Consider the following 14260-nt stretch of genomic DNA (forward strand, 5'->3'; position numbering starts at 1 on the left):
TCATGCAATGCTTCTTGTCTAACAACTTGCTGGTGAGAAACCTTTTTAAAAGGCATCAATCAGAACTATACCAGCTGATATTACTTTGCATTAATAGGGGGCAGGTTAACCTTCTGAATACTGACAAACTCCAGCTGTTTTCTTGGCTTGCCAGACCTTTTTACCCCTCCTTTTCTTCATGTGTTCAATACTTATTCCCTGTGCCATTTCACTTTATTACTCATAACTTCATTTATGGACATAAATGTTTGGATTTCTTTCTATGTGTGCATTACTTGGTAGGGTTGTGCCGATGGACGATATCATCGTCCATCGTGATGGGTGACTGACATCCCGATGGAGAGACCACCATCGTGATGCCACGCCCCCGCCACGTTGCGCGTCGACACCATAAGCCGCGGTTACATGTACAAAATATCCTGATGGGATCAATGGTCGGATTAGAATCCAACCGTGTAGATGGGCCCAAAAAAATGTTTTCAGAATATAAAAACGTTCACTAAGGTCACAATTTCGGTCGGAATAAATCATTCGCACATGCCCAGTTTGAAAACCGGAAGGGGATACAACTTCCGCCGAGCGGCTTTTTTCCCCAACTTTATTGAATGTAACAATTCAATACAAAACGATAACAGCGCCGAGCGGCTATATATATTGACATGTCAGCTCGGTAAAATACGAGATGATCTTCTAAACGTGCTTTTAATAATGTTACGGTTATTATGAAACACCTGTTCGCTCATCATTTGAATTTTAATCGGTGTGGTCAGTGCTTTTTCTGAACGTAGCCAGGATTAGCAGTATGCTAACACGGGCTAACAACGTTAGCTTTGGGTGGCGCTGCATCCTGTGAATAACATCAGCCTTTATTTAGTCGGGACACGACTGGAAACACAAATCCACGTGATTGTTTGAATGTTTTCTAAGGACTGAGTGACATTTCTGCTTTGATGCTCAAACCGCTGTGTCTGCTGACGATCCGAGTTGTGCTCAGACTCACACACTTTTAGACCCGGTTCTGAGTTTGATAGCTCGTACCCCTAGAGCTGCGGGACGGATCGCAGTCCTAAATCTCCCACACATACCGCTCATGTACCCCCCCCCCCCCCCCCCCCTTCCCATCAAACACAAAGCTGTAAGTCCGCGCTCCGCCGGTCCACTTCACTAGTTAAGTGCGGGAGCGGACTACTTCTTTCTATTTTGTTTGTTACTTTTTCTGTTAAAGTCACTTCCCTCAGTTTATACTGGATCATCGCGGATTAACCATTAGTTGGGAAATAAAATGAAAAAAGCAAAATAACGAATAGCAGTTATATAAGAACGAAAATGTAAAAATACCCCCCAGGCGATGTCATCGTCCATCCCGATGTTTGACAGCAAACATCGTCAACGGCCAATTTAAGGGACATCGCCCAACCCTATTACTTGGGTTGATGCCGACATCTGGTGAAAATTTCATGTCAATAGCTCGATTAGAAATATGTTTTTTGTCCCGCTGTATGGACAAATAAGGAATGTGGGCGTAGTCAGCAAACAACCACCGTTGCTAAGGACGTCCAAAAGTTTACTTTTTCCGAGTTGTCTGAAACTGACGTTTTGAAAAAAAAAGTGGATTTTCTATAAATTTATCACATGTAGCTTAGCTTATATTTTGTGTATTATTCATTGTCTTAAATTTGTTAAATAATGCATTTTGTGTCTGTGTATACAACAGCTAAAATGCTAATGAGGTGGCTTTGTTTAATTTACGTTCTTTGCAACTTAAAATTGTGATCTATTTAATATCATTTTTGTTGGTGAAGCAGTAAACTCTGTGAGTATGCATCGCTCTTTTTTTTTTTAAGCATTATCTTTCTGTGTCTTCTACCCCCAGATGTTCAACATCAACATCTGTGTGATGATGAGAATAAATGGCACCTCCATAAACGGGAGAGACATTCCAGTCTGGACCAAGCAGAACCAGAACCTCTACAGATTAAAGAAGAACCAGAGGAACTCTGCAGTAACCAGGAGGGAGAGCAGCTGCTCCTGAATCAGGAGACTGATGTGAAGATGGAGTTCAAGTCTGATTTGTTGGATCATCAGCATCGCCAGATGAAGATCACCATGTTTCCTGTCATAAAGCTGGAACGAATAGGTAAGTAAACTGTAACTGTTCTAAGAATGTTTTTTATTCCTAAGAAACAAATCAAAGGAGGAGAAAAGTCCCTGTTTTCTGCTGCTGTCAGTGACTCTGTACTCCCCAGCCTGAGCAGCTCCTCTGTGAGTGTGGAGGAGTTTCCTAATCTTATAAATTTGACATGCTTGAGCATCTTGAACTGGTTTACTGCATTAACCAGTATGTCTATGGATCTTGGTAAATGGTAAATGGCGTATACTTATATAGCGCTTTCTACCTTCTTTCGAAGGCCCAAAGCGCTTTACAGCATTGTTTTTCAACCAGTGTGAACACACTCACACACTGGCGGCGGCTCCTCTGCCGAACACTGGTGCCAACCTCCCACCAGAGGCAAGGATGGGTTCAATGTCTTGCCCAAGGACACTTCGACACATGGGCGTGCAAGGCGGGAATACCAACCTGCAATATAACGATCATGGGTCGAGCGCCCTACCCCTGCACCACGGCCGCCCACGTACCACGGCCGCCCACACTTAACAGTCTACCTTACTCTACCTATCTTAACATTTTACCTTTTTGATTCAGTTGTGTCTGATCAATTACATTAGAATAAAGCTAGAAAGCTGCAGTTATTCATTAAATAGAAAGGAATTATGGTAACTACCGTATTTTCCGGACTAAAAAACACAAGTTGCGGTAACACTTTATATTAAGATTCCTTAACAAGCTTTGTTAACACATTAACAAGCATTATAAATGAATTTATAGGGTGTTAGTAAGACATTTATTAGTACAATAAAGGCCCGTACACACCGGGACGAATATTCGCCAGGCGTTATTCGCCAGCGTTTTTCGCCACGTTTTTTGTGTTCACACCCAGGCGATTTTCGCTGACGATGAGTGGAGTGAACATGCAATTTCATTCCCAGACATTAGATGGCGCTTAATGTAAAACAGAAATACTCCTGTACACAAGGTGGCGCTGCGCAACTTTACGCTTCTGAAAGTCGCTTTTCACTCAGAAGAAGAGAGCAAGTATTTACACGCTTGTCAGAATCAAACAAAGAAAACATGAATATTTCAAGCACCAGTAGCTCCAACTGGTGCTTGGTTCGGGGATATTTTAGAATGTCCGTCATTATTACTTCGCGGCTGTGTGTAGACGCTACTTGGCGTCTATCTTCTTCGCTGGTATGTGTGCTCAGCAAGGCAGTTTTGTGTTTGAGCGCCCCCAAGTTGTGTTTTACTGTAACTTCAGAAGCTCCAGACACGTGAGCAAAAGCGCCATTCTCATTGGTCGAGTAGATTTCGACGCGACGCGTCGAAAAAAAAAAACGAACCCGAGGCGTTTTTTTTTTTTGACGCTTTAACGCCTGGCGTTTTTTCGCGTCGGTGTGCACACTCTCGTTGGTGCCCTTTGTTTAGTCACGAGGCGTTAAACGTCGGCGAAAATCGCCGGCGAAATTCGTCCCGGTGTGAACAGGCCTTTAGTCTAATAAGGTTTATTAAATTCCTTAGTTAACACAATTACAAGCATTATTATTAGGATGTTTTTAAGATGCTAATGATGCATTTATTGGCATTATAGGTGCCTAACAAATGTGTCAGTGTTAATAAGCTTAATAAGATTTATTAACAACCTTTGTTAACAAATTAAGAAGTTTTTTTATTGTTTGGGGTTCTAGTAATATATGTATTAGCATTAGAGATGTCTGACACAAGCCTAAGTGTTCATAAGCTTATAAGTTTTATTAACTAACTTAACAAATTAAAGATATTTATTAGCATTATAGATGTCTTGCAAAATAATAAGATTTATTAACATTTAAAGTCAGACCATTGTCTTCTAAATCCATATTACTAAACTGCTTATAAGCTTTACAAATGTATTAATTAACTTTGTTAACAGTTTATTAATTGTTTTGCAGCACCTCAACTAAAGTGAAGACAGTTTTTACCACAAAAACTACAAAGCATAAAGATTGTAAAAAGAACTTTATAACATTAAAACAGACTAAACATACACCAATCGTTCTGTAAAAGATATATATTAATTTAATTCAGACAAATAAAAAGAATCAAAAACATATAGACTGGTGTTGGATGACTCAGTTGGAGCAACTGGTGCTTGAAATATTCATGTTTTCTTTGTATGATTCTGACAAGCGCTGACAAGCGCATAAATACTTGCTCTCTTCTTCTGAGTGAAAAGCGACTTTAAGAAGCGTAAAGTTGCGCAGCACCACCTTGTGTACAGGAGTATTTCTGTTTTACATTAAGCGCTATCTAATGTCAGGGAATGAAATTGCATGTTCGCTCGGATCATCGTCAGCGAAAATCGCCTGGGTGTGAACACAAAAAAACATGTTGAAAAATGCTGGCGAATAACGTCTGGCGAATATTCTTCACGGTGTGTACGGGCCTTAAGAGACCATTCAATTGGATGAAAGCGAGCATGCCTGTTTTGCTGATGGGTTTGATTGACAGATTTATTAGCCAATGGTGACATTAGTTAACCTGCCCATCTCTGATTCCTTTCAGATTTTGATCCTTTTGAATTTTTGATCACCGCGGTGATGAACCACCAGGGGGCGCGTTGTCGCGGTTAACCGCAGCCCCCACCCCAAAAAAAAAAAAAAAGCAAAACACACAAAATCCCCCGGCGGCCGCATCAGAAATAAATACAATTAGAACACAGTATTCTTTATCAACAAATAACAGTAACAACTAACAACTACATATCTAACTTGTGAACTAACTATAGGTGTTGTAGATTGACGGTGTGTGTAAGCGCGGAGTGTCTTGTGTAGGAATAGTAGGAAGGTGCGCACACGTGTGTTGGGGGTGTGCGTTGATTCTTCTGCAGCGGATCGCTCTGGAGCTGCACGCAAGTTTCACCTGTGCACTCTGGTACAGACATCTTCTCAAAATATTATGTATTGCCCAGTAATAAGCAGACTGCAGACACTGTCACCTTTCCGGTAGCCGTGAAGCCTGACACCCATGAAAAACAAAGGGCAGGAGGCTCCGCCGTTGTTTATACAGACACGTAACGTTACGCTGCAAAAAATAGTTCCCAAACAAAACTTGTAGTGATATTCATGGAAATCTAACAGAGCGTTCATGTTTAGTGTTACAGAGTGAAGGAGAACAGTAATACCCCCCCCCCAACACAAAATCCTCCGGTGGGGGGCCGTGTCGCGCACTTAAGAACGCACGCAGCTTGTAATGGAAATGATTACAATGGAAATGAATAATTAGAAAGCAGTAAATTTGTCGTATTTCCTTGCGAGACGGAAACTTCTGTTGTAGAATGAGGATGTGTGCTTCTGAAAGCATGCGCCTGTTTGTGTAACTGTAAAGGGAGCCGCGTGTCACGTGCAGCGCAGAGGCGGACAGTGAGAGCGCGCGCCTACGAGAGAGAGTGACAGGCGCGGTCGGACAAAAGGAGAGAACAGTCTGAAAGAAAGAAGGAAAGTCTGAACACAGGACTAGCAGAAAAAGGAAATTATCAGCAAAGATGAATGCGTTTAATGTGTTTATTATAGTTCCAATCACGCAACATATGCAAAACGTAAAAAAAAGGTGCGGTGATGAGGTCATGACGCACCACAACCTCGTCCAGTGGTGGTCCCGGACGCACCTCGACCCATCCCGGCTCCCAGGGGGGTGCCGCCTGCACCCCGACCAGTCCCTGCTTCCAATGGCATGCCTGACCTGCCGGCCGACTGCTGGCCCGACCCGCCGGCCGACTGCTGGCCCGACCCGCCGGCCGACTGCTGGCCCGACCCGCCGGCCGACTGCTGGCCCGACCCGCCGGCCGACCGCTGGCCCGACCCGCCGGCCGACCGCTGGCCCGACCCGCCGGCTGACTTCTGGCCCGACCCGCCGGCTGACTTTACGCCTTACCCACCGGCCGACTCCAAGCCTGACCCGCCGGCCGACTCCACGTCTGACCCGCCGGCTGACTCCACGCCTGACTCGCCGGCTGACTCCACGCCTGACTCGCCGGCTGACTCCACGCCTGACTCGCCGGCTGACTCCACGCCTGACTCGCCGGCTGACTCCACGCCTGACCCGCCGGCTGACTCCACGCCTGACCCGCCGGCTGACTCTACGCCTGACCTTCCAGTTAACTCCACGCCTGACCGTCCAGCTGACTCCACGCCTGACTGTCCAGCTGACTCCACGCCTGACTGTCCAGCTGACTCCACGCCTGACACGCCGGCTGACTCCACGCCTGACCTTCCAGCTGACTCCACGCCTGGCCTTCCAGCTGACTCCACACCTTTCCTTCCAGCTGACTCCACGCCTGACCCTCCAGTCGACTCCACGCCGGCCGACTGCTGGACCGACCCGCCGGCCGACTGCTGGCCCGACCCGCCGGCCGACTGCTGGCCCGACCCGCTGGCCGACCGCTGGCCCGACCCGCCGGCCGACCGCTGGCCCGACCCGCCGGCCGACCGCTGGCCCGACCCGCCGGCTGACTTTACGCCTTACCCGCCGGCCGACTCCACGCCTGACCCGCCGGCCGACTCCACGTCTGACCGGCCTGCTGTTTTCACGCCTGACCCGCCGGCTGACTCCACGCCTGACCCGCCGGCTGACTCCCCGCCTGACCCGCCGGCTGACTCCACGCCTGACCCGCCGGCTGACTCCCCGCCTGACCCGCCGGCTGACTCCACGCCTGACCCGCCGGCTGAGTCTACGCCTGACCTTCCAGTTAACTCCACGCCTGACCGTCCAGCTGACTCCACGCCTGACTGTCCAGCTGATTCCACGCCTGACACGCCGGCTAACTCCACGCCTGACACGCCGGCTGACTCCACGCCTGACCCTCCAGTCGACTCCACGCCGGACCGGCCTGCTGACGCGTCGAAAAAAAAAAACGAACCCGAGGCGTTTTTTTTTTTTGACGCTTTAACGCCTGGCGTTTTTTCGCGTCGGTGTGCACACTCTCGTTGGTGCCCTTTGTTTAGTCACGAGGCGTTAAACGTCGGCGAAAATCGCCGGCGAAATTCGTCCCGGTGTGAACAGGCCTTTAGTCTAATAAGGTTTATTAAATTCCTTAGTTAACACAATTACAAGCATTATTATTAGGATGTTTTTAAGATGCTAATGATGCATTTATTGGCATTATAGGTGCCTAACAAATGTGTCAGTGTTAATAAGCTTAATAAGATTTATTAACAACCTTTGTTAACAAATTAAGAAGTTTTTTTATTGTTTGGGGTTCTAGTAATATATGTATTAGCATTAGAGATGTCTGACACAAGCCTAAGTGTTCATAAGCTTATAAGTTTTATTAACTAACTTAACAAATTAAAGATATTTATTAGCATTATAGATGTCTTGCAAAATAATAAGATTTATTAACATTTAAAGTCAGACCATTGTCTTCTAAATCCATATTACTAAACTGCTTATAAGCTTTACAAATGTATTAATTAACTTTGTTAACAGTTTATTAATTGTTTTGCAGCACCTCAACTAAAGTGAAGACAGTTTTTACCACAAAAACTACAAAGCATAAAGATTGTAAAAAGAACTTTATAACATTAAAACAGACTAAACATACACCAATCGTTCTGTAAAAGATATATATTAATTTAATTCAGACAAATAAAAAGAATCAAAAACATATAGACTGGTGTTGGATGACTCAGTTGGAGCAACTGGTGCTTGAAATATTCATGTTTTCTTTGTATGATTCTGACAAGCGCTGACAAGCGCATAAATACTTGCTCTCTTCTTCTGAGTGAAAAGCGACTTTAAGAAGCGTAAAGTTGCGCAGCACCACCTTGTGTACAGGAGTATTTCTGTTTTACATTAAGCGCTATCTAATGTCAGGGAATGAAATTGCATGTTCGCTCGGATCATCGTCAGCGAAAATCGCCTGGGTGTGAACACAAAAAAACATGTTGAAAAATGCTGGCGAATAACGTCTGGCGAATATTCTTCACGGTGTGTACGGGCCTTAAGAGACCATTCAATTGGATGAAAGCGAGCATGCCTGTTTTGCTGATGGGTTTGATTGACAGATTTATTAGCCAATGGTGACATTAGTTAACCTGCCCATCTCTGATTCCTTTCAGATTTTGATCCTTTTGAATTTTTGATCACCGCGGTGATGAACCACCAGGGGGCGCGTTGTCGCGGTTAACCGCAGCCCCCACCCCAAAAAAAAAAAAAAAGCAAAACACACAAAATCCCCCGGCGGCCGCATCAGAAATAAATACAATTAGAACACAGTATTCTTTATCAACAAATAACAGTAACAACTAACAACTACATATCTAACTTGTGAACTAACTATAGGTGTTGTAGATTGACGGTGTGTGTAAGCGCGGAGTGTCTTGTGTAGGAATAGTAGGAAGGTGCGCACACGTGTGTTGGGGGTGTGCGTTGATTCTTCTGCAGCGGATCGCTCTGGAGCTGCACGCAAGTTTCACCTGTGCACTCTGGTACAGACATCTTCTCAAAATATTATGTATTGCCCAGTAATAAGCAGACTGCAGACACTGTCACCTTTCCGGTAGCCGTGAAGCCTGACACCCATGAAAAACAAAGGGCAGGAGGCTCCGCCGTTGTTTATACAGACACGTAACGTTACGCTGCAAAAAATAGTTCCCAAACAAAACTTGTAGTGATATTCATGGAAATCTAACAGAGCGTTCATGTTTAGTGTTACAGAGTGAAGGAGAACAGTAATACCCCCCCCCCAACACAAAATCCTCCGGTGGGGGGCCGTGTCGCGCACTTAAGAACGCACGCAGCTTGTAATGGAAATGATTACAATGGAAATGAATAATTAGAAAGCAGTAAATTTGTCGTATTTCCTTGCGAGACGGAAACTTCTGTTGTAGAATGAGGATGTGTGCTTCTGAAAGCATGCGCCTGTTTGTGTAACTGTAAAGGGAGCCGCGTGTCACGTGCAGCGCAGAGGCGGACAGTGAGAGCGCGCGCCTACGAGAGAGAGTGACAGGCGCGGTCGGACAAAAGGAGAGAACAGTCTGAAAGAAAGAAGGAAAGTCTGAACACAGGACTAGCAGAAAAAGGAAATTATCAGCAAAGATGAATGCGTTTAATGTGTTTATTATAGTTCCAATCACGCAACATATGCAAAACGTAAAAAAAAGGTGCGGTGATGAGGTCATGACGCACCACAACCTCGTCCAGTGGTGGTCCCGGACGCACCTCGACCCATCCCGGCTCCCAGGGGGGTGCCGCCTGCACCCCGACCAGTCCCTGCTTCCAATGGCATGCCTGACCTGCCGGCCGACTGCTGGCCCGACCCGCCGGCCGACTGCTGGCCCGACCCGCCGGCCGACTGCTGGCCCGACCCGCCGGCCGACTGCTGGCCCGACCCGCCGGCCGACCGCTGGCCCGACCCGCCGGCCGACCGCTGGCCCGACCCGCCGGCCGACCGCTGGCCCGACCCGCCGGCTGACTTCTGGCCCGACCCGCCGGCTGACTTTACGCCTTACCCACCGGCCGACTCCAAGCCTGACCCGCCGGCCGACTCCACGTCTGACCCGCCGGCTGACTCCACGCCTGACTCGCCGGCTGACTCCACGCCTGACTCGCCGGCTGACTCCACGCCTGACTCGCCGGCTGACTCCACGCCTGACTCGCCGGCTGACTCCACGCCTGACCCGCCGGCTGACTCCACGCCTGACCCGCCGGCTGACTCTACGCCTGACCTTCCAGTTAACTCCACGCCTGACCGTCCAGCTGACTCCACGCCTGACTGTCCAGCTGACTCCACGCCTGACTGTCCAGCTGACTCCACGCCTGACACGCCGGCTGACTCCACGCCTGACCTTCCAGCTGACTCCACGCCTGGCCTTCCAGCTGACTCCACACCTTTCCTTCCAGCTGACTCCACGCCTGACCCTCCAGTCGACTCCACGCCGGCCGACTGCTGGACCGACCCGCCGGCCGACTGCTGGCCCGACCCGCCGGCCGACTGCTGGCCCGACCCGCTGGCCGACCGCTGGCCCGACCCGCCGGCCGACCGCTGGCCCGACCCGCCGGCCGACCGCTGGCCCGACCCGCCGGCTGACTTTACGCCTTACCCGCCGGCCGACTCCACGCCTGACCCGCCGGCCGACTCCACGTCTGACCGGCCTGCTGTTTTCACGCCTGACCCGCCGGCTGACTCCACGCCTGACCCGCCGGCTGACTCCCCGCCTGACCCGCCGGCTGACTCCACGCCTGACCCGCCGGCTGAGTCTACGCCTGACCTTCCAGTTAACTCCACGCCTGACCGTCCAGCTGACTCCACGCCTGACTGTCCAGCTGATTCCACGCCTGACACGCCGGCTAACTCCACGCCTGACACGCCGGCTGACTCCACGCCTGACCCTCCAGTCGACTCCACGCCGGACCGGCCTGCTGTCTCCAGGCCGGACCGGCCTGCTGACTCCACGCCTGACCGGCCTGCTGACTCCACGCCTGACCGGCCACCTGACTCCACGCCTGACCGCCCGCCTGACTCCACACCTGACTCCAAGCCTGACTCCACGCCTGACTCCACGCCTGACTCCACGACTGCCTCCACGCCTGCCTCCAGGCCGGATCTGCCTTGCCGGACCGCTCGCCCCCCCGGCCGTCCCCCGGACCTGCCTCGCCGGACCACTCGGCCCACCGGCCGTCCTCCGAACCCGCCTCGCCGGACGGCTCGGCCCCCCGGCCGTCCTCCGGACCCGCCTCGCCGGACGGCGCGGACCCCTGGCCGTCCTCTCGACTCTTCTCGGCCTTGTTGGTGTGCCAAGCCCGGCCTCCCTGTACTCTGGTGCCTATCTACGTTTGTCTCACAGGCCCCGTCCTCCTTGGTTGACAGTTGGAACCTCGGAGCGGTTCCTTGAGGGGGGGGTACTGTCATGGTTTGAGTTTGTTGTGTCTTGGTTTTTGCTTTAGTTCTTGTTCTGTCTTGTTTGGTTCTGTTTCCTGTTTTATTTTGAAAGGTTTCCTGTCTTGTCATGTTTTTTGAGTTTTACTTCCTTTGTCCCAATCTGTCCTGATCAGGTTCTTGTCTCCCCTGCCTGTATTTAAGTCTCGTCTCTCCCTTCCTCTTGGGCTGGTCCATTAGCTTTTGTCATGGTGTTCACGTCTTCATGTCTTAGCGTCCTCGTTCCATGTCCCTCGCCAAGCCACAGTGAGTTTTTGTCTTGTTAAAACAAGACTAAACAAGATTAAACCCCTTAGTCCTGAACCCGTTGGCCTCCCGTCTCTGCATTTGGGTCCTACCGGCTCTCGAGCCCCCCCCCCCACGTGACATCCGTATCTTCAATGCAATGTAATGAGACACACACAGACAGAAATGTGAAGGTATCTGCTGTAAATCTATGACGTAAATTAATAACAGGATAAATGATCGGCTAGTCAGTTAGCATGTAGCCTAATAGCCTTCGAATGTAAGCGGCTGACTGCTAAAGTTAATAAAAGACAAGTCCTGAATATTATTATTCCTATTGGACCCTAAACTACAATATCAGCTGTCTGTCTGTTTACCGACCAGCCAGTTGCCCAAATGCCGGCATACATCAGAGAGCTCTGCGGCGGAGCTAGTAGTAGCCTAGCAGGAGCTATCGTATGACAAAGCAGCCTAGTTATCATAAATCTTTTGATATTTTTCTTATATTCATTGAGACAGTAATAAAGTGATCATTTTTGTTTTTCATGTTCCTTTTTTGAACGAATGTGGGTCACAGAGACACGGAAGTTACCGCTGAAAGCAGCTTTTGCCGGCGTACAGAGAGCATATCCGGGTGAATGATTTATTACGTGAATAATTATTGCCTTCGAACGGATTAATTATTGCTTTCGAACAAAATAATTATTGCGTTCGCTGTTAATCATTTCGAGGGAACGGAATAGTATTATGAGGGAAAGCAATAGTATCTTGTGGGAACGGAATAGTATTTCGTGCGAACGAGATATTAATATGTGGGAACAAGATATATTTTAATATCTTAATGTCAGGACACGGGCTCCGTACTGATGTAACATAATTTTGCACGTATTTTAACTTTTGATACTTGATCAAATTTTGCTAAGAAAATATTTGAAACAGTGTTATGTCCATTTTACTGATTATTGTATTATTTATATTAATCATATGCATGACTTTTATAAGTAACATAATCTGCATATATTTTGGATAAATTATCTGCATTTGTTTGCCATGTGGATTTTGATAAGTTATTTTTTTACATAATAATTTAAGTTATTCATCTTCGTCATGTGTGTAGCCTGGTGAATTCAAGCCTGCATAGGACATAAAACTGTCTTTGGGTTCTTTATTCCAAAACAAAAATGTAACTCAGGATTTCACATTTAAAAAAATGGTAATCAGGAAGATAAAAAATAAAACAAAATGTGAATCTATTATGCCATCTAGATGGTTCTTTTAGCCAGTTACTTTCCGATCTTCCAAAATTACGAAAGAAAACAAGTGTAAACAAAACAAAAACAGAGAAAATCATCAAATTTAAGAAAAAGAGTACACAAGAATAACTACAGCAGGTGCTCTTTGGCCTGAACTGTAACAGAGATGACGTCGAAGTTGAACACCAGCCACATTAACTCAGTCGAGCACTGCTATAAAACACACGTAAAATGCAGCGACAGTTGTACAAATCAAATTACTAATTTCATCAAATATATTAAAACTGAATATTATTTACAACAATTACATTCAACACACTTCTTTTTTTAGCTTTTTATGTTTGTTAACCCTCTTGACGTCTGTCAACGGCTCTTCACGTCAGGTTTCAATCCGCAGATCAAAATAACTGTCAAATAAGGGTCCGACCATTTTTCCTTCTTCAGAGTACACTCTTTCCTTGTTGAACTGGTCCTTGAAAATTCAGGAAGCGCCACCTAGTGGCATAACCTTGTACCTACATTTTTGTCCACTTGGCTACATGTGCTTAATTGATATTTCAGGTTTCTTAATTCTGTCTGATAAAAGCTAGGAACCAGATAATGATAAATCATGTAATAAAATTGTTACGGTAGAATAGGGGTGGGATTATCTAAGTTTGCCTCCTCCCACTCCTGTTCAAGCAATATTTATTAATATGTCTAATTATCCTAAGATTGATTCATCATTGTATGAATGTGTAACTGATGATTGTATTGTTTTAGTGTATTGTACTTATTTAGTTGCTTGAAATAAACCATTTCAAATCAAATAAAAAAATGTAATTTACTGTATGTATAACTACAAACATGTCTTCTTTTGATTAGGAGTACATTTAAATGTATATTCATTTACTTTTGATTTTCATCAAAAGTAAATGATCCAAATTTTGTTATATTTTTTTAGATATATCAACTATATATCTAAATATTTTTGATCACTGTAACCTGCTTTATATTCTTCCATCTATATTTCTCTTCCTTCCAGATGGGTACAGATACACCTCTTCCCCCTTCAGTTGAGACAAACTGTCTCACAAGTCCCCATACATCTTTTGTTTGACCTTTTCCACCTCTGTAGTCTGCTGTTGTTTGTCCTCTCAGTGTTAAGTTCTTAGCTGCACTTTCTGTGGTTAAACTCTGACAATGTTCCAAAATGTAGCTGTATGACTTTTTTTGTTTTAAAAAAAAATCCTGACAGTCCTCTATTTAAGTCTTACTGGCTTTCTTTAGCTGTCCACATCAGATCCAAACTCTTGACAGTCATTTACAGAGTGGTGGACTCCACCAGCTTCTCTGCACCTCTGTACCCCTACACACATCACGCTCCGCAAATGAGCCACGCCTGGTTGTTCCTGCACAACATGGCAAAAGGTCTGAAGCTCAGCTTTTTAGCTCTATTTACACAGAGATGGACTGATTACACACAGCAGCTTCATTTACAATCTTTAAGAAACGACTTTTACAAGAAAAAAGAACAAAATGGCCAAGAAAACAGTCCATAAATGAAAGAGGTTATCGTGTAAATGTTTGAGTTCATTTAGATGAGAAACATTTTATGGAACAACAGTTTGGTTCTTCTTTATAGGAGCTGCTCTTTCTTTTCCGTGTGACTGTTTGTGTTAATTATGTTAGAGCATCTGTTATGAAACAAAGCTGTGGAAAATAGGAATAAATGCTGTGATTATTAAATTGCATACATTGATGTTTTAT

The 14260-nt window shown here is 46.4% G+C and overlaps 2 protein-coding genes across 19 annotated transcripts in view; one reads left to right on the forward strand and one right to left on the reverse strand.

The window, feature by feature from the left end:
• Positions 1–14260, reverse strand: part of LOC110013423 (uncharacterized) — a 401209-nt gene that overhangs the window by 269797 nt on the left and 117152 nt on the right. The gene's annotated exons all lie outside the window — the stretch shown is intronic.
• Positions 1–14260, forward strand: part of LOC105358153 (uncharacterized) — a 150421-nt gene that overhangs the window by 45850 nt on the left and 90311 nt on the right. For 5 of the 9 annotated variants that reach the window (XM_078934576.1, XM_023965638.2, XM_023965643.2 and 2 more), the window contains one exon: positions 1874–2137. The exons of 3 other annotated variants lie outside the window; for them this stretch is intronic. In XM_078934576.1, coding sequence (XP_078790702.1) covers positions 1874–2137 — 264 coding nt within the window. Of the gene's footprint in view, positions 1–1873; positions 2138–13567; positions 13922–14260 lie in introns of those variants that run through there. One more of the 9 variants, XM_078934581.1, reaches the window with a different exon arrangement.

The sequence above is a fragment of the Oryzias latipes genome, chromosome 17 (genome assembly GCF_053564925.1).
Source record: "Oryzias latipes strain Hd-rR chromosome 17, Olatipes_Hd-rR_3.1".
In the NCBI taxonomy this organism is placed as follows: domain Eukaryota; kingdom Metazoa; phylum Chordata; class Actinopteri; order Beloniformes; family Adrianichthyidae; genus Oryzias; species Oryzias latipes.